Source organism: Glossina fuscipes, unplaced genomic scaffold (genome assembly GCF_014805625.2).
Source record: "Glossina fuscipes isolate IAEA_lab_2018 unplaced genomic scaffold, Yale_Gfus_2 1, whole genome shotgun sequence".
Classification (NCBI taxonomy): domain Eukaryota; kingdom Metazoa; phylum Arthropoda; class Insecta; order Diptera; family Glossinidae; genus Glossina; species Glossina fuscipes.
In genome coordinates, this window is record NW_023998415.1 from 6503857 (window position 1) to 6523350 (window position 19494).

The 19494-nt window shown below is 33.5% G+C and overlaps 4 protein-coding genes across 8 annotated transcripts; 2 read left to right on the plus strand and 2 right to left on the minus strand.

Annotated features, from left to right (window-relative positions):
- Nucleotides 1–207: 207 nt before the first annotated feature.
- LOC119632337 (ADP-ribosylation factor GTPase-activating protein 1) lies at nt 208–3727 on the plus strand. Of its 2 annotated transcripts, XM_038025187.1 has the most exons (6): nt 208–602; nt 659–1242; nt 1300–1414; nt 1483–1572; nt 2976–3035; nt 3185–3727. In XM_038025187.1, exons 1-6 carry the CDS (start codon nt 543–545, stop codon nt 3692–3694), a joined length of 1419 nt encoding a protein of 472 aa, XP_037881115.1. In that variant the 5' UTR covers nt 208–542; the 3' UTR covers nt 3695–3727. The 2 variants fall into 2 exon arrangements, with proteins under 2 accessions (XP_037881115.1, XP_037881116.1); XM_038025188.1 differs by lacking the exon at nt 2976–3035.
- A 2427-nt stretch (nt 3728–6154) lies between these two features.
- On the minus strand, nt 6155–8981 carry LOC119632110 (unc-112-related protein-like). The gene has a single exon (XM_038024861.1). The coding sequence runs from the start codon at nt 8542–8544 to the stop codon at nt 6415–6417; it is 2130 nt and encodes a 709-aa protein (XP_037880789.1). The 5' UTR covers nt 8545–8981; the 3' UTR covers nt 6155–6414.
- Nucleotides 8982–10366: 1385 nt separating this feature from the next.
- LOC119631364 (unc-112-related protein-like) lies at nt 10367–13877 on the plus strand. Of its 4 annotated transcripts, XM_038023504.1 has the most exons (4): nt 10367–10466; nt 10543–10983; nt 11055–11262; nt 11352–13877. In XM_038023504.1, exon 4 carries the CDS (start codon nt 11417–11419, stop codon nt 13535–13537), a length of 2121 nt encoding a protein of 706 aa, XP_037879432.1. In that variant the 5' UTR covers nt 10367–10466; nt 10543–10983; nt 11055–11262; nt 11352–11416; the 3' UTR covers nt 13538–13877. The 4 variants fall into 4 exon arrangements, with proteins under 4 accessions (XP_037879432.1, XP_037879434.1, XP_037879431.1 ...); XM_038023506.1 differs by having other exon boundaries at nt 10372–10983; nt 11366–13877; XM_038023503.1 differs by having other exon boundaries at nt 10373–10983.
- Nucleotides 13878–13987: 110 nt separating this feature from the next.
- Nucleotides 13988–17288, minus strand: LOC119631365 (ras-like protein 2). Its single transcript, XM_038023507.1, has 3 exons — nt 16963–17288; nt 15089–15176; nt 13988–15020 (listed from the first exon to the last, which is right to left on the minus strand). The coding sequence occupies exons 1-3, from the start codon at nt 17077–17079 to the stop codon at nt 14611–14613; spliced, it is 615 nt and encodes a 204-aa protein (XP_037879435.1). The 5' UTR covers nt 17080–17288; the 3' UTR covers nt 13988–14610.
- Nucleotides 17289–19494: the final 2206 nt, after the last annotated feature.

Consider the following 19494-nt stretch of genomic DNA (forward strand, 5'->3'; position numbering starts at 1 on the left):
CATTATATAATAACTATATAGATGGTAACAATTATTTATCATATTAAGTACTGTCTGGTGAAAATGAACTTTCCTTGTTTTTAACTTTGCTCTTAATTATCGAAAAAACATTTATCTTGAGCACTTGCCAGCTGTCGTCACGAAAACATCACAATGTGATTTATCACTCGTGTAAATAGTTTCAAAAATCAAACAGCCCTGACTTGCCTGATGAAACTGCTGACGTTTATTTTTCTAAACGAAATAGTAGAAAAAAGGTCTCGTTTACAGAACAAATAAGAAAAATTTGTTCTGGTAATTTTTTTTTTTTGTGAAAAACAGTGGCAAAGACAATATATAAAAATTTTGTAGTTTGATTTCTAATGTCAATGAAATATACTTTTTCCATTGCTTTTGTTATAACGGTGACAATTGCTTTGTCAAATCCTGCAAAAATAATCACAATCTCACGTATTGGATATCATCTTACGCGTAGGAGACCTGACTTTATTTCAACGCAGTACAAGCGTTTGGAATTTTGAAAAGTAATTTTTATATAGAATATGGCTAGTCCAAGGACAAGACGTATACTGCAAGAACTTAAACCGCAAGATGATAATTCAGTAAGTCCACATAAATATATTAAAAATTGCGTTTTAAAACAATTTAATGATTGCAGAAATGTTTCGAATGTGGCACTCATAATCCGCAGTGGGTTTCGGTGACCTATGGGATATGGATATGTTTGGAATGCTCAGGGAAACATCGCGGCCTGGGCGTGCATTTATCATTTGTACGTTCAGTTACTATGGACAATTGGAAAGATATTGAATTGGAAAAAATGAAAGTAGGTGGTAACCGCAATGCTCGAGAATTTCTTGAGCAACGAGAAGACTGGAATGACAGATTGCCGATTAATCAAAAATATAATACGAAAGCAGCCGCTTTGTATCGCGACAAGATAGCAACATTAGCACAGGGAAAGTCCTGGGATATAAATGAAGCGTCGACACGTTTAACTTCAACAGGGGGAGGTCAATATTCAAGCATGACTGGCGCAATGACTAATACAACAAACAATGCTATGTCACATTCAAGGAATAGCGGCAACTATCAACAATCGTCAAATATGAGTAGCTATCAAAACGGTGGCAACGTGAACAATGCTGATCTTAACTATCAGCAATATAATAGCCAAGAATTTAAGGATCAGAAAGAGGAGTTTTTCGCTAAACGCCAACTAGAAAATGCCTCAAGACCTGAGTAAGATGTGTGGTACTATCATTCTGAAATATTTTAACTCTTAGTGAACTTTTTTAGTAACCTGCCCCCTAATCAGGGCGGGAAATATTCTGGTTTTGGGTATACACGCGAGCCACCACCAAAAACTCAGTCTCAAGAGCTAATCGATTCTACTTTATCATCATTAGCATCGGTGATTATGGAGATGATATGCAATATTTATAAAAAAAGAAAACATTTTACAACCGTACTATTTTGCAGGGTTGGAGTTTATTTTCGGCTGGCGCCTCCAAAATTGCTGTCACAGCCAAAGAGAGAGCCGTTACTACCGTTAATTTAGCTTCTTCAAAGGTATCATCAATTTTGATTACAATAAGCATCCTTTGTGTGGAGTAGGTGCTTGCATATTTATGAAAAAAAAAAAAAAATGTTTCTCACGTCATAGGGATGCAAATTTTGAAAAAGCACAAAAATATGAATCGAAGTTATAATTTCTCAATCATTTGTCTATTTCTCGGGAACAAGTAGCTTACGCAAGGGCTTATCTAGACGAAGAAACTTCCTTATAAATTTTCCTATATTTCGCAACAGTCACATGAACTCACATATTAGCTATCAAATAATCCTTCTATTACGCAAGCTCTTCGTATATAATGTATGTTGCCTTGGGTACTGTTTGAGTGCGTTAGGTGTTGTGTATGATTTGAGTGTGTTACGTCATTAGGATATATTTACGTACGAGCTATTACGTATTCCCATGTACGGTTGTGCGTTAGAACACTTTCGCTATCATTGCTTTGTACGCGCCACCGGAAAGCGGCGTACACTCAATATATTGTTTTGTTTGTAACGCCTAGAACGAGACAACAAATACTCAAAAACACCTATTGAATTAACTTTAGGATGTGTCACAATTTGACTATGTTTGTTGCCCGGTCTCAAGAGTTGCGCCAAAAACGCCGTACATTCGACGAATCTATCCTTCGTTGACAACTGATATATGTCGACAATTTGAAATAAGTAAGAAAATTGTATTCGATTATAATCGAATCCTTTATATACCCGTCACCTCTATCCTAATAAAGATTAAAAGAAAAATTATTACATTTTCATACTCTGTGTAAGCGAAATAATATTGGATGAGTGTGGGTGATGTTTTCTATTTTTTTAAAATTTGTGCATGTATGTATCTATGTATACATAAATTGAACGAAAAAGCTGGTAATATAGGCGTGCCCTTTCACCGATTTGCTCCGCTTTCAATACCAAATTGTGTCTGTTCAATACCAACAATGCCTGCCGCCAAAAAAATGTTTACCATAGACATTGGACAGACGGACATGATCAGATCGATTCGAAATTCGTTGCTTGAGGCTTTGTGATTATATAAATGAAGGATTTACATCATAGTTGGCTTTAAGGTCAAGAATGTTCTTTTTCGCTATTAGTTTACAAAACATATTCGGTAAAAAAAACAACAACAACAAGAAAAACATACAAGTGATGGAGTAACAGTCTTGGCTAAATATATAGTTTCTTTTTTCCTGAACTGTGTTCCATTGTGTGTTTCATATATGTTATGTAAATATTTGTGTATGGTTTTCGTAGAAGATTTTTCTCTTTCGCTTTTTAAATCTTAAGTAACAATATATATTTGGTTGTTTGTTTGTTTGTTTTTGTCCTTATTTTAGTTTTTAACCATTTATTTATTTATTTATATTTTTGGCGTTTTTTATTTAATTTTTGCTATCTAGATTAAAGAAGGGGGTTTATTAGAATCGGTTCAACAGCAAGTCGCTGATGTAGCTTTTAAGGTTTGTATGAAATTTCTATACATTCATCGTCTTAGTGGGGGGGAATGTCAAATTGTATGACTCTTGAGTCTTTCTGTATATATATATATATATATATATACATATATATATGTATATATACATCATTTTCGTTCCTCTTGTCTTCCCAGGTTTCCGATATTGGTAAGCGGGGATGGAATAATTTGGCCGGTTATAATTATACATCGCCTAATAATAACAATACCGCTGGTAATTATGGCTTCAACGTAGACAATACAACTTATCAACGTTCGCATTCAGTGGGTGGCAATTTAACCAATAGTAACGACAATGATTGGCATTGGCAGGATAATAATCAGAAAACTCAATTAACTTCATCGAAATCGTATCAGAATCAGTTGAGCAGTGACACCACTGCGTTAAATGACGATATTAAAGATGACGATTGGTCTGGATTTGATATTACCACACATACTAATGCGGACTATCAAAATTCCATGACATCGTATCAGAATTCCACAACAACAGCAGCACCATTAGCAATAAATCGAACTATGCGTTTGCATAATACGACGCAAAAGCTAAGCGAAGGCTTCGAAAGTCTCGATGTAAAAAATACTAAGCCTTCTACGAATAAGCCGTCAGCTGAAGAGGATGCTTGGAATTTATTAATGAATTGAAATTGAAATTGAAAAAAGCATACTTATATTAATTAAATGCATTTGAACGCAACCAGCAACTACAACAAATATTTATATGAATTATTATTGTGTTTTTTAATTAATGTTTACATTCAACACGTGATTTGTATATATGTTGTATGTATGATGCCATTGTGAAAAACGTGTGTATTTCTATTTGTAGAAAATAATTGAAAATTGCAAACAAAAAAAAAAATTTTTTTTCTTTTTTTTTTCTTTGCTACTATAAATAATATCTATTGAATGCGAGTGTGTCGTGCTTCACGCAAACACACTATGAACGATTGCATATATAAATGTATGTAGTAAATGAGATAATCGATACGACAATTAAATAGCCTTTATATGACTGCTTATAAGAATATAAATGTATGTAATAGCAACTATCGTGTGCGAAAGTTTTTGAAATAATTTGAACTATTTTTCAATTTAACAAAAGTTACACCATCGGTTCGTTTTTTTTCTTTTTCCCGGCTGGTCGAGAATTTTACGAATTTGTCTCCAAAAGTGTATAATTCAATATTACCTACAATCGTTTCCCAATATTTTAGCGTAATTAACACATCACAACCCAATAATAATAGATTATCTCTTTAAAATAAAAAGACAAAAATACATAGAACAGGAAATATTACGATTTTATGGTTTACGATATACTTTTCAGTTTTTCCCCGTTCTAATGGGATAGTGCTACAACGACGTATCTGGGCTCGAGTCAAGACCCCGAAACGGCATTAGCTTAACAAAAGCCAACATTTCATTCAAGAAAATGAAAAATCCGGTTACAACTTTATCTAATAATTTTTTTTTTTTTTTTTTGCTTATACATAATTAATTCACTTTTCGTTTTTTTGTAATATCGAAAGAGATTTATTTTCAAACATAAAGCAGATCGGATTAAAATTTTTGTTTCAAGAAAAAAAAAAAACAAGCTATCTTCTATCAAGTATTGAGCCTAATATATTTTATAGTGAAAGTATTTGTTTTTTTCCAGTTGTGTTTATGTTAGTAGGACTGAGACTTAGACTGTTACGAGATGGCAGCATTCATTGGAAAAGGCAAAGATGTGAACGGTGCATTGCCATTCGGGCATAGTCTTGCTGAAATGCGATGTTGTAGCCAAGTTGAGAGTTTAACCAAGTTGTCAGGAGAAAAAATCTAATCTTAAGAATGCCTGAGTATTTAATTTTAATTTTTTTTCGAGACATTTGCAATAAAAATTTCCTTATACATGGTATATTTTCTTTATAATTTCCATATATATATTATGTATATATAGATATATGGATGAATGATTGCGTGAATGAATAAATAGGTAAATGAACGAATACATATGTATATATTCATTCGATCACTTACGCAATCATTCATTCATGCTTTCATGCATGCATTTATTCACACATTCATTTATTTATTAATTTTTCCTTTCCTTCTACTCGTCCTTCATGTATACAGGCAGTAATACGTTCAATAGTTTATCCATTCATTCATTCAATTATCCATTTAATTCACTCGATCTATTCATTCTTCTATTCATTTAATCATGCATTCCTTCCTTTCTTGCTTTTTCCCATCGTTTATTTGCACAGGCATTCACGAGTTCATTAATTCGTTAATTCACAAACTTATCGACTCACGCATAGAAATACATTATACATAAGGAATTTTTTATTTCAAATGTTGCCGCATCTTAAGATTAGCCTTTTTCTCCTGAGAAGTGCGTGAGTGAGCGGAAGTAATGTGAACATAGCTGAACCTTGTAACTGAGTCCTTGCGTTGAATTTGAAAAGCGTACGGCAAAGAAGAAACTGTGTAAAAAGTATAACGAATTCTTACGTTTATGGCTTGTCCCATATTCATCTTTTACTGGCATATATGAAAACATATTTAAATAATTTGTGGTTATTGTAAATATGTATATATATTTTTTTAATATTGAAATACACAATTTCCCTTACGGTTTATTAAATACAATATATAACAAATTAGATGGAAAAAAAAAATGTACATAAATGTTCAGTAAAGTAAAAAACAAACAAACGGAGACTATTACAAGAACAAAAGATTGATTGCGAAAAATTAAAACAATCAAAAAATTTACAAATTAGGTACAAATACAAAAAGTGCTACAATATTGTAGCAGAGTTTCTCAAAAGCTTCTTCTTCTTATTATCATTATTTTTTTTTTGTTAATTTATATTGAAATATTACAGAGAGAGAAAAAGCAAAAAATTTTACTTTAAAGGCCCGTTTCCAGAAGTGAGAATAGAGGCACTTTGGCAATTAATGGTTTTTTCTTTTTTTTTTTGTGTTTGTTTTTTCTCCATTAAAATATTTATTTTGTGAAGCGTTGTTGCGTTTCATTATAATTTATCTTTTCATGTACGTATTTATGCTATATATATATATATATATATATATATATATATATATAAATTTTATATTGAATTATATATGTTGAAGAAGTCACTCGACACTCGATGTAGTATGTGATGTAAAAATTGTGCGTTTGTTTTAATATTTCTTTTCTGTTTTTCTCAATAATATTAGTATGTAATGGAGGTAATATGTATAAAAAGGAGAGAATATTAAATTGGAAGTAGCGTTATTACTGATTAATATTAATTAATAATAAATAATTGATTGATTGATAAAAAGTCGACTTAGAACACTTTTAGAATAATTTCGAAAAATAATTTTTAAATCCAACCCCCTGTTAATTTATGAAACATTTCCTCGTTTAAAGTTTGATTATTTTCTTTTGAACGCATAGACATAAATATGTAACCGCCTATAAATTCATGGACAACTTTGCAATCGGCCGAGAGGCATGAGAAAACAACATTCTCATCGTGAAATTGTATCATCATACACTTAATGCCCCAATTGACATTCCAAGCTTTCATGGTATTGTACCGCCACGTTTTAATATGATCACCAGTATTCAAATCCATACGCATTATGCGATTATGTGCCACACCAAGTAATTCTTCCTTTTTATGACCGTCGAATTTGATGACAAACAGAGAGACACCAAAATCAGGTAGCGATTGCCAAGCTTGAATATATTTCATTTTCGCATCTGTCAATGATAACTTATTGACATTAGCATAAGCTTCCAAGATGCGTTGGGCTGCTTTTCCTGACAATTTACGCAACATTTTGGGTGATAAGTAATCGTTAGCATCGACTGAGCGTGGATCAATATTGATTGCGGCACCGTGGGCGGGTTTTTGTAAAGTCAAGAGTGTACGTATATTGGATACCTCGCTTTCATAAGAGCTATCGGCTAGAGAACGACCTTTGGAAGCCAAACGACAGGCAGCCATCCATTTCGCGTATTGATCTTCGGTTTCGCATCTAATCCATACCTCGGTGTTAGGGCCATTTCGTCCCTCAGGTGGGACTTCCAAGCGTATAGCATATTTACCTTGAGATAAATTTACGTCAGGTGTTACTTCGCAACCACGTAAATTTATCGTAATAACCGGAGCACCACGACGGGAGTCTTCTGCCGTCTTATACAAATGCAAATGAAGATCCCGATAGGCGAAGAAATAACGTTTATATCCTTTCATAGTGAATTTTCGTGGCTTTAAAAAACGTAAATAATCTGCCAATTCAGGAATTTTCGTAATATTGCTGTCTGCACTTGGATAAGGGCCCTCCAATGTGATTTGCAATTCATTCAAAGCTGAATCAATATCGTCATCGATACCATTGTCCAACCCCGAAGAATCAAAGTCTGTTTTAAAACCGGGATAGCATTCATTTAATTGATTTATTTGAAATTGTAAAGCCGCGAACATTAGGCTTTCCTCTTCCGTGCAGTCAAGTTCTTCATTCAATATCGACCACTTTGCCTGCTCATACAATTGATTAATGCGAACTTGATCGTATTTTGGATTAAGGTCAAAGAAAGTGTAATATTTGAACTTCAAGCATAGGGTATCATATTCTCGTATACCTTGCTCCATAATGGATAGAGAAGAATCTAGCCATCCCACATTCATGCGGGCTTTTTCAATTAACGTTTTTGGCCTGACCAGACGAGCTCTTACGTCCGGACTGGGAGCTCGAGGTGAAGCAGCCAAATTTTCCTGAAAGTCACCTAAACTAGAAGAGGAATCAAACGTGGCGTAGCCATTAGTGCTAGTCTTCCATGTGCCTGTAGGTGAACCTATAGGAGTACCCGGAGCCGTTCCAGCTCTTCTAGGAGTTGTAGCGTATGGTGCTACTGGTGCGCATAACAAATTCCCATTTTGCGTTCTGTCCAAACTGCTATTGCTGCCTTTGTAAGCTGAATTAATGGGTATAAAAGAATTCGTATCCGGAGCAGGCTGCAAATAAACCATGCCATTTGGTTCGACTATGGGTACCTTTCGCTGAGGAAATTTGCCGAAATTTTTCTTTAAATGCTCGTGTTCTAATGGCTTGCAAAATGACAGCTCTTCTGGATGTCTAATATCTAAATCTTTGGACAAATTAACAATCGCCGCAAAGGTGTTAATTGAAAAATCGACTCTGCAATCTAAATAACGCAAATCGGGCAGCTGTACTCTAAGTATTTTATGCATAGGTGTAAAGTGTAGCAGACAATCTGCTTGCACGCCCACCTGATCCAAAGTAGAACGAGTACGCGTCAACCACATATTTTTGTCTGGCCACCATAAGGCATGATCAGACCAATCTTTCGGATTTTCTGGATCTACCAGCTGTAACATTAATCCACCTATATGCTGATCGCCTCTGACGCGAAGTTGCTTCTCAATCTGGAGATCTGTTATAAAAATTCGTAAATTCCACGTATTTTCGCCCACATGAATCATATTTTCGAAAATTTATCAACGTTATAGAACGAAAATGGAAATGAAAAGTTATTGCAACGAAACACAGATCTGTATGCCCTCAATTCAGTTTGTCCTTCAATTGTTTGTCTGAACCACTTCCTTTGTTTGTTTTGCTTTTTATGATGAAAAAGCTCCGACAATATAGCACAGGCACATACGCACACACATATAAATGTCTTTTCTAAACACTTGACTTGATGACGTAATGCACGTAATGTTTCAATCGCATTCGCGTAATTATTGCACACTTGTACTAATATTTTGGTAGAATAGTAAATGTTCTCATTTTTTGTTGTTGAAAATTCTCAACTTTAGTTGCAACGTCACGCGGAAAAGTTTTTACCCACTTTTGTAAAATGTTTGCAATTTGCAATGAAAGCGAGGACTAGAGTTCATTTTTGTTGCAATATTAATTTTTTTTTAATTTCTCAATAAGTGTTGCCAATAGTAAGATTTTTTCTGGAAAAAAAATCAAGGAAAGAAAAATATGTAAAATTCCATAACCGCGTTACCAACTCAGTGATTGCCTAGCATTAAATAAATTATTTTAGAAACAGAAGAACAATAATAGCGAACAATATTAATAATAACAAGATCATCTGCTCATCTACAAATTAATATTATAATAATAATATTTCGATTGCTACCAAATTGTCTCTTTGCCACAAAGGATCAATTGACATACGATCTAATTTTGTAAGTTCATCTTATATTTTGATAGTAAGGGATATAAGCCAATGTTGCCCAACTACTTCATTTTACATATTTTCGACATTTAAGGTTGTAACTATCTTAAATTTTGGTTTAACATAATTTTTGACTTTTTTTAGCAATTGCTTTGGGAATGAGATAAGAAATATTTTTGCATCAATGACACATCTTTTCAAAAGTTTTTAGCGAAAATGCTGCATTGTTTAGACAAATTTGTAGAAAACGTAGAAAACTGTGTTGTCTATCCTGTTTGCGCAACTTAAAAGGGTGCTTGTTCTCTTGCACAATTGCTGTCTGGCAGTTGATGATCATTCTATTCTCAGAGTAAAATGTACTTTGTTGTACATTTCTTATGAAAACCCCGGAGAGGCTTTTTGATTACATTGAGAATAAAATTCTATTTCTCAGAGTAAAATTTACTTTACCTTCAAATGTTTATGAAAAAACACAACATGAAAAATCAACGCAAATGGAATGTTGAACGATGAATAAATTCTGTTTATATAGAAGTTTTTTTGCTTTATTATTATTATTATTTTTTTCTTTAGTTTTTTATTATATCATATTAAAAAAATTACTCAAAAATAATACTCAAAATGTTTAAATTTACATTGTTAAAGAGTGGTGATTCTCTCTTTCTCGCTCTCTATTTCTTTCTCCCTTTTTCACACACAGCTGAAACAAAATTTCCCAATAAATTTCCTCTCAGATTTTACAATAATAATGCCAAGTAAATCCTCTCAGAGATAGATTTGAATTTTAAATTTCTATCTATCGACGAAGCGAAGAGATTTGAACGTTCATATCTCTTCGCTTCTAAATTTACCGTACAATATGTACCATTTCGACTTTGTTTTTTATCAGTAAATACAACAATTTTTTTCCAGACTTGCAATTTTCGAATTTGCTCCATTTCATTATTTCAAAAACATTGTGTAAAACATTTCGTTAGCAACATTTCCGCAACAATTTAGTTCTGTTTCAATAATTCTGCCTGATCAGTCAAATTAAAAGCTAAATAGGTTTAAAAAATATTGTTTGCATTTCACAAAAAACGCACAATTTTTTAAAACAAAATAAAATTTTTATGTAATCAAGATGAATATTTTGTAAAATATGTTGTAGGAAAAAAAATGAGAACATTGAAAAAAAAACGAAGCGGATGGATAATTTAAGGCGTTTTTAAAAAGGTATACGAAACTGCTGCAGTAAATATCATCATCATTTATAGTGTGAAATGAATCAATCGTTGTATGTTTTGTGCAGGTTTCTCTTCTCTTCTATAAATAGCATTTTATGAAACCATAATGTATTAAGTATGAATGTATCGGTGGAAACAATAAAAGTGAGGGAGAAACGCGAAGCAAACATTTTCCTTGACTGCGTCATCGGAGTAACTTTAATTAATTTAAATTAAAATTGAATGTTTTACTGTTTACTACTGATCCCGTTTCGTTAAACGTCGGGTGTTAAAAACGACCCCGCGCAGCTTGCAAGGGCGTAATTTAAACCACATCGAAGTGTAGATTAATTACTCGTTATATGACACTTGTATTTATTTATTCATTTAGTCAACATCTACCATCGCATACTTAGTGTCTCTCAAGCTAATCTAAAGTCATACATACGTTATCGCTTGTCAGAATTTGGCTTGAGGAGTTGATTCAATGTGTTCAATGTGTTAACGCCTGCAGTGAATAGCTTGCAGTATGTACAGACAGACCTTGATCACATTTGCGCACAACTTATATATATATAAAATTTTATATTATTGAAAGAAACGAACCAACACACATCGGTACATCGACATTTCCACTGGATTTAAAATACCCAGATCTTCATATCATCTCCTAGAAAGTAAATGTATTTTTATTGAGCAAATACGCGCACATACAGACATATTTTTGAGTCTCGGAAATGATAGCCTGCATTGTGCTGCGAAGACATTCTGAATAAGTGAAGCAATTCGGCACAACTTGTAGTTTTGTAAGTAAAAAAACTTACGTCATCAATTAAATTTATATTTGTAAAAACGCATCTGTATGATATTATTGTTGCAATTATTTTTTATTAAGCTTTTGCCCGACAGAACATCAGATTACGTTATTGTTTCGGCGCGCTGTCAACCGGTCGCTTTAAAATGATTCATGTGGGTGAGAATACTTGGAATTTGCGGATCTATATAACAGATTTGCAAGTGGAAAGGCATCTGAGGGTGCGCGGTGATCAACATATTGGTGGAATTATGCTGCAATTAGTAGATCCTGAAAATCCAAAAGATTGGTCAGATCACGCTTTATGGTGGCCCGAAAAAAATATATGGCTATCTCGTACCCGTTCCACTTTGGATCAAGTGGGCGTTCAAGCAAACAGTTTATTGCACTTTACACCAATGCACAAAATATTGCGCGTTCAAATGCCGGATTTACGTCACATTGATTGTCGAGTAGATTTCTCAATAAAAACATTTGCTGCTGTTGTTCATTTATGCAAAGATTTGGATATACGACACCCCGAAGAACTGTCACTGTGTAAGCCCTTGGAATCTGAACATCTGAAGAAAAACTTTGCTAAATTTCCTCCAAAAAAGATACCTATAATAGAGCCGGATGGTACTGTGTATTTGCAACCAGCTGCTGATACAAACTCTTTCATACCTATAAACTCAACGTATCATGGTAGCAACGGTAGCTTAGATAGAAGTCATAATGGCAATTTTCTTTGTGCGCCAGTATCCCCATACGCTACCACGCCAAGAAAAGCCGGTACTGCACCCGGCACTCCGATCAGTTCACCTACTGGTACCTGGAAACATAGCAGCAGCGGTTATACAACATATGACTCCTCCTCAAGTCTTGGAGACTTTCAGGAAAATTTAGCTGCTTCACCTCGTATACCTAGTCCGGACGTTCGAAATCGTTTGATACGTCCAAAAACTTTGATTGAAAAGGCTCGTATGAATATAGGCTGGCTTGATTCATCGCTATCCATTATGGAGCAAGGTATACGCGAGTACGATACTTTATGCTTGAAATTTAAGTATTATACTTTCTTTGACCTTAATCCAAAATACGATCAAGTTCGCATTAATCAATTGTATGAGCAGGCAAAGTGGTCGATATTGAATGAAGAATTTGACTGCACGGAAGAGGAAAGCCTAATGTTCGCGGCTTTACAATTTCAAATAAATCAACAAAATGATACTTATCCGGGTCTGGATTTCCCCATCGATTCCTCTAATGGTACCGACGATGACATTGACTCGGCTCTGAATGAACTGCAAATAACTCTTGAGGGTCCGAATATTAATAAAGAGGGTAACATTACCAAAATTCCGGAATTGTCCGATTATTTACGTTTTTTGAAACCAAAAAAATTCACCATGAAAGGTTACAAGCGGTATTTCTTTACTTACCGTGATTTACATTTACATTTGTATAAAAGTGCTGAAGAGTCGCGACGCGGAGCTCCCGCAATTACAATTAATCTTCGTGGCTGTGAGGTAACGCCAGACGTGATTTTATCCCAAAACAAATTTGCCATAAGATTAGAAGTTCCGCCAGAAGGTAGTATTGGTCCAAATACTGAAGTGTGGATTCGATGTGAAACTGAAGAGCAGTATGCTAAATGGATGGCTGCTTGCCGTTTGGCTTCAAAAGGCCGCTCCCTCGCTGACAGTTCTTATGACAGCGAAGTATCTAATATAAGAACTTTATTAAGCTTGCAAAAGCCTACACAGGGCGCATCAGTGAATGTCGATCCACGCTCCGTAGACGCAAATGAATATTTATCATCGAAAATGTTACGAAAACTCTCAAACAAATCGGCTCATCGCATTCTGGAAGCTCATGCCAATGTTCGTAAACTTTCCCTAATTGATGCAAAAACGAAATACATTCAAGCGTGGCAATCTTTACCTAACTTTGGTGTCTCTCTGTTTGTCATCAAATTCGACGGTCATAAAAAGGAAGAATTACTTGGTGTGGCACATAATCGCATAATGCGTATGGATTTGAATACTGGTGATCATATTAAAACGTGGCGGTACAATACCATGAAAGCTTGGAATGTCAATTGGGGCATTAAGTGTATGATGATACAATTTCACGATGAGAATGTTGTTTTCTCATGCCTCTCGGCCGATTGCAAAGTTGTCCATGAATTTATAGGCGGTTACATATTTATGTCTATGCGTTCAAAAGAAAATAATCAAACTTTAAACGAGGAAATGTTTCATAAATTAACAGGGGGGTGGATCTGAAATATCATATCCAATATTACATGTACAAGGATTACGTGAATTTGCATCAAACACAACAACAAACTGCTTTGCACTTATACACTTAGTATTGAATAATTTTATAAATAATTATTAATCTTACAAATAACATAATTAAATATCGATTTGTGCAAGTAACACAATTTAAAAAAAAAGCATACATTCGTGCGTATGTATCTCTCTATGTAAAGAAAAAATCCAGTGCAAATACGATCCAAGACAATAATGGAGAATATTAATCATATTATAGCAATTTTAAGTACATCCGTAACGTTAAGGGAAATGAGTTTTTTTTCGCGATTTTAATGTGTTTGCTAATAAAAACTTTAATGTTAATATAAATTATTAGAAGAAAAAGAAGAAAAAAATAACAATAAAATCTGTAAACTTACCAAAAATAACAACCAAGGAAATGTGATTTTTATTGCTTTTCTCTATTCAAGTAATATACATACATACATATATTTTTTGCACAAATTCTTTGCGAGAACCAAACAGAAGAAAGTGAATAACAAAATTGTATATTATATGTAATGTGGCGCGTCCGAGTGTATCAATCACTCCAGACACTGTTTTGTTAATTTTGGGCGCCTGCGTGGGTTTGTTTGGGAATGGTTTCATCGAGAATTAACGCTATTCACATAGTAACATTGGCGAAGAAGAGGCGAGGTGCATGCATAGTTTTGCTTTAAATTTCAAATTCGTCTTATCTCGTTGCAAATAAATTTTGTTGTTGTTTATCTTTTCCAGGGGAAAGTGGACCCGGCTTATCAGTAGTAGTTTCCATGCTTTTCTACTGCTTAATTTTATTAGGCGACATTTACTCTAATTTTTTTTTTTTTTTATGTCATTTTTGACTCCATTATACCTACTTCATTACTCACTCATATTATATAACTAAAGAATTTATAAACTTTACGGTTCGTGTTGTATGTTACAAGTTTAATATGTATATATATATATATATATATATAAATATATATTGGTGTTAAATTTCGTTCGGTTTAACCACTAGATGTTAAAGGACTTGAAAAAAGTACAATTTTTTTTTAAGCTTACAGTACGCAGCACTTTTTTTTGCTTTTCTTTTTGTAGCTTTCTTCTATGAGAGGCCGTTCAGCTATTTGAAATTTACGTACAATTCGTACCAGTTCGTGGAAAGCTTGATCAACATTTATGCGCAGCTTGGCGCTGCATTCAATGTATGGTATCATCATATTTCGACTTGCACTTTGCGCTTCCTCTAATGACACCTGACGTTGGCGTTCCAAATCACATTTATTTCCGACCATTAACATGGGAAACTCGTCACGATCTTTAACGCGTAATATTTGCTTTTGAAATTTCGGTATTTCATCAAAACTGGAATGATCGTTCAGAGAGAAGACCAATAAAAAACCTTCACCCGAGCGCATATACTGCTCGCGCATGGCACTGAATTCTTCTTGACCGGCAGTATCGAGTACTAAAATGGATTCAAAGGAATAATTTTAATGTAAAATGAAAAAAATTATAAAAATAAAAAATACTTACTATCTAACTTAGCTGGTATATCATCGATAACACACTGTTTGGTGTAGGAATCCTCAATCGTTGGATCGTAATCCGTAACAAAATAACTCTAAATTATTAGCGAAATGTAATAGAAAAAGAAAAGGAATTTCAAAATCATTAAGATTTTCTTACGCGTTACTGATACCATAACATAACAAATTATCTTTATATCAACGAACCGAACATAATGTTATTTAACATAACTCATAAATGTATTACATTTTCTATAGACAGAAACAGGTCTCTGCATGGGTAAGCGATTCAAAAAAATGATTGGAGAAGTTTGATACGCTTTGGCTCAGTACATTTCGTGCAATATCATTAAACTAAACTAATTAAAATTTTGCAATAATCGCGGAAATATGCACTTGTATGTACGTATGTGTAAATCTTAACTAAATTTTCTTTTATTTCGTTGAAAGATGGCAGGAAAATGACGTAAAAAACTATAAATAAATTAATGGCTGAAAAATGAATTGAAAAAAAAAATTCAACCAAGAGAATGGGCAACCATTATCTATTTAAACCTGGAAACTGTATTCAATTTTTGGCAGATTCTAAGGAATGAGAATAACATTGTATTTCGATTATAAGCTGATTTGGTACCAGGGGGTAAAAATTTATCAACTACGCATTCATAGAATATAAAGTTGGCGACCCAATTCGATTCAATTTTGCTTACAGTTATTCACTTGTGTCTATATCTTCTCTCTTGCAGACATATCTAAACAAAAGTCAACAAAATGCGTAGACTTTTAATACAAATATATACAAACTTCCTCTCTCTACTTTTTCCGTTTTCATCAGTTGTGGACTTGATTTGACACTTTTAAACCTAGTGTACTTAATTAATTCGGTCAAATCGATTTTTTGACTCAATTTTTGGAATTGCTTTATGTGAAAATTTACGTTGCGGCGGTGCACCACTAGTGGGCAGGTATCTTTAAAACATTTGAAAATTTTCAACGCATTATGTGGGTGAATGTTTTTTAGACTGTTACGAGTAAAACGACAATATTAGTATACCTGCGCCCGTAATTCACCCCTGGACAGAAGGACATACAGTGATCATTAGCATCTTATTTCAAATATATTTACAGCATTTTATATGTATGACATATAACCTTGATATAGCGCACTGACGTGACCAAGCAATCGTCTTTTGTGGAAAAGTATCGTAGTTTGCGAAATTATGAGAATAGGTTGATTAATCACTAAAACATTTCCATAGCTATGATTGGTCCACAATGGCGAAGGATAGACCAATGTTTTTTATCTGGATATAATTAACGCAAATTGTTAGGGGCAAGATATCTCTTTAATGGCATTTATCTTATTATAGATTAAAATAATGTTCAATTTATTATTTTCCATTAAGTGAAATTATTTGCTTTATACATAAATATGAGGGCTTAATAAGTAATATGTGTAAAATACTTTATTGAAAACTGTAAACTTCATCATCACCATCATCATCATTATCATGTATATGATTGTCATACATATATAATTATTTAGAATTCCAAGATATAAACATATACATCGTACAAAAATGGGTTTGATGTCATCTTTTCTTTTTTACTCTGTTATAATGCGCAACAAATGCTCATTCAATTGTGCTTAGACATATATAACTAGATAATACATTCATACACTGTATGCATATATCTATATATGCATAAATTGCATATATATATATATATATATATATATATGGACATAGATCGACATCCGCTAAACTTCCAGTATACGTTAACACCCTACACAATAATTACAACTACATCGCATAATGTAAACTTTATGCTGATTTATGCTTTTTGTGCAGTTTGATGATCATTCCAACAAAAACTTACTTGTATAAATTGTATGGTGATCGCAGATTTTCCAACACCACCGCCTCCCACAACTACCAGCTTATAGGTTTGTGTTTGTGAAAAACTACCTGAACTTGGACCATTATACTTAGACATTGGTCACTCTTTTTTTTTTTTAAATACAAAACGAGCAGATATTGATATCCACTATTTATTAAAATATAATTTGTTTGTGCCTCTAAATACTGTGCTTTAAATTATTTTAGTCGTTTCTTAACTGTTTTGCTTATGAATTCACTTCCGAAAATAAATATTGAGAGAGTTTCGCTACTATTGCTATTAATGGATATACGTCGAGAAATATGGCTATGTATGCATTAATGAGTTAATTCATAAACACAAGAAACATGGTTGCAATAAAAGATCCTGAAAAGTATCTAAGAAGTTGCCACCTAGAAATTCATTTCATATAAATAGTAATAACAAATATTCATGTTGATGTCGGAGAAGAATTAAAAAATACACCTAATTCTCTTTTTACACGATAGGTACGTTTCCAAAAAAATCGAAATGCGAAATTGCGAGGGATAGGAACGAAAAAATCCACATGACCGTAAAAAAAAATGAATTCTTGAAAAATATGCATTACAAAAATTCATAAAGAAAGTCCATAGAATATTAAATACTGTTTTATAACAACACAATTCGCGTTAAAAGAATGTATTTTTTTTAACTCGTGTTAAATCAAATTTCCTGTAAGAGGTTAAGGTTTTTGTTTTATTTTTTTTTTTATTTATTAAAATTCAATTAGCGCAGTACACACAGCCTTTCAAAACCCAATGGATATATAATGCAGTCTTGTACCTGCACATAAAGTACCTAAAAGTAAAATATAAGTATAAGGATATGGTTCATGAATAAAGATGAAGTTATAGTTTTACTGTTACAAATTATTTCATATTACAAATTCTTAGATAAGAGACTTCAAAATAGACAATGCAATTACAAAATACGAATTACAATTTGCAATTTGACTCCCCAGTCTCGCAAAAAGTTAAAGAACGAAAACTAAAAGGATAATCATTTTAGAAAATGCCTTAAGATAGTAGTATCAACTGAATAGAATTATAGGGGATGAAATGGCTTTAAACAATACCAAGAAGTTGTAAAGTTAGCAAAATGATGGTCGAGGATCACTGGGATTATGGACTTAGAAATAATGGCAAGGGGACAGATATCCTACCCGTTAGGAGTTTCACTCGAAACACATTATAAAAATGGGGAAATATACCCAAGTTAAGGGGCAGATAATTCCAGCATCGTGCAACTCGAACCACAAGGAATTGTTCAAAGCAGCTACATCTAATGCTGGGAATGATAATCTGCGGATTTTTGATAGAGCGAATAAAGGAAAACAAGGAAACTAATCAAAAAGGTTGACTATATTTAATAACCTTGAAAAAGAGCAATAGGTTACGACATAAGGTAAACTGCTTAAAGGTGCATCTAAACAAACGCTAGACATATTCAGAAATGTGAGCCCGTCTGTGCACGTTGTAGATGTAGCGGATTATAGAGTTAACAATACGATTTAGTGTCGAGAATACATAACCCATAGTTCCAGAAACTACTTCTGAACTATATTGGATTCGCGACATTAGAAGAGCGTCAACCAGTTCATATTTGACCGTAGGATATCCACCAGTAACCATTCAGGAAGAATTCCAAGACTATAATTAATGCTTGATTCAAGGACATCAGAATTGCTACACTCAGTGCTAAATAGAAGAAACACATCATCTGCGAATAGGAGTGACCTGCAAACATTTGTCTCAGTATATTTGGCAAGATTATTGACACACAAAATGAAAAGACGGCTTAAGACAGTGCCTTGAGGCACCCCAGAGAATAAGGGAAGAATTTCGGAATGAATTCTATTTATATCAGCGAACAACGAAATGATATCTATCAGATCAATATGAAGGAATAAAGTTACAAGCAGATCTAGAAAATCTAAATAATCCCCCAAACTTTTTTATTAATACAGAATGGTTAAAAGGGTTAAAGGCTTTAGTTAAGTCCAGGAATACTAAGGATACGCAACAGTTCTTATTAACATTACTCGTAATGGTATCAGTGAAGGTAGATAATAAACTAAAAGTATTATACCCACGACGAAAACCATAGTAATTTTACACTATGCTGCCAGCAGTTCAACGTCAGAAATGTACCTGAACGAAAAGGCCCCATAAGAAAGCTCGGATAAATAAGAGCCGGTATAATCATGCCTATCAGGGTGACTAACATTAACAAAGTGGGCATTGATAACGTCAACATTAAAACTAGAAAGGAGTTCACTAACCTTACAATAATCATAATTTCTCAACATTTTCCACATAGTCGATGAGTAAATTCCTGAAAAAAAGTAAGGAAGTATCTTTATCTTTTCTTACTTTCTGACCTTTTTTGCTTCAAAGCGATAACTGGAAAAGATATCTTGGGCGTCCTTAGATCCAGCCGATTGAAAGGATGAGGCTAAGTCTGTTAAGGCTCATCGCAAGATGAATACGA

Bases quoted from the DNA above. Each gene is read 5' to 3' on its own strand.
- LOC119631365 (XM_038023507.1), bottom strand. From the start codon at position 17,079: ATGTCTAAGTATAATGGTCCAAGTTCAGGTAGTTTTTCACAAACACAA. The intron at 15,177-16,962 runs GTAAGTTTTTGT...CTAATAATTTAG, and splicing joins TCACCATACAATTTATACAA to AGTTATTTTGTTACGGATTA. The intron at 15,021-15,088 runs GTAAGTATTTTT...AATCCATTTTAG, and splicing joins TATACCAGCTAAGTTAGATA to TACTCGATACTGCCGGTCAA.
- LOC119632110 (XM_038024861.1), bottom strand. From the start codon at position 8,544: ATGATTCATGTGGGCGAAAATACGTGGAATTTACGAATTTTTATAACA.
- LOC119632337 (XM_038025187.1), top strand. From the start codon at position 543: ATGGCTAGTCCAAGGACAAGACGTATACTGCAAGAACTTAAACCGCAA. The intron at 603-658 runs GTAAGTCCACAT...TAATGATTGCAG, and splicing joins AACCGCAAGATGATAATTCA to AAATGTTTCGAATGTGGCAC. The intron at 1,573-2,975 runs GTATCATCAATT...TTTGCTATCTAG, and splicing joins TTAATTTAGCTTCTTCAAAG to ATTAAAGAAGGGGGTTTATT.
- LOC119631364 (XM_038023504.1), top strand. From the start codon at position 11,417: ATGATTCATGTGGGTGAGAATACTTGGAATTTGCGGATCTATATAACA.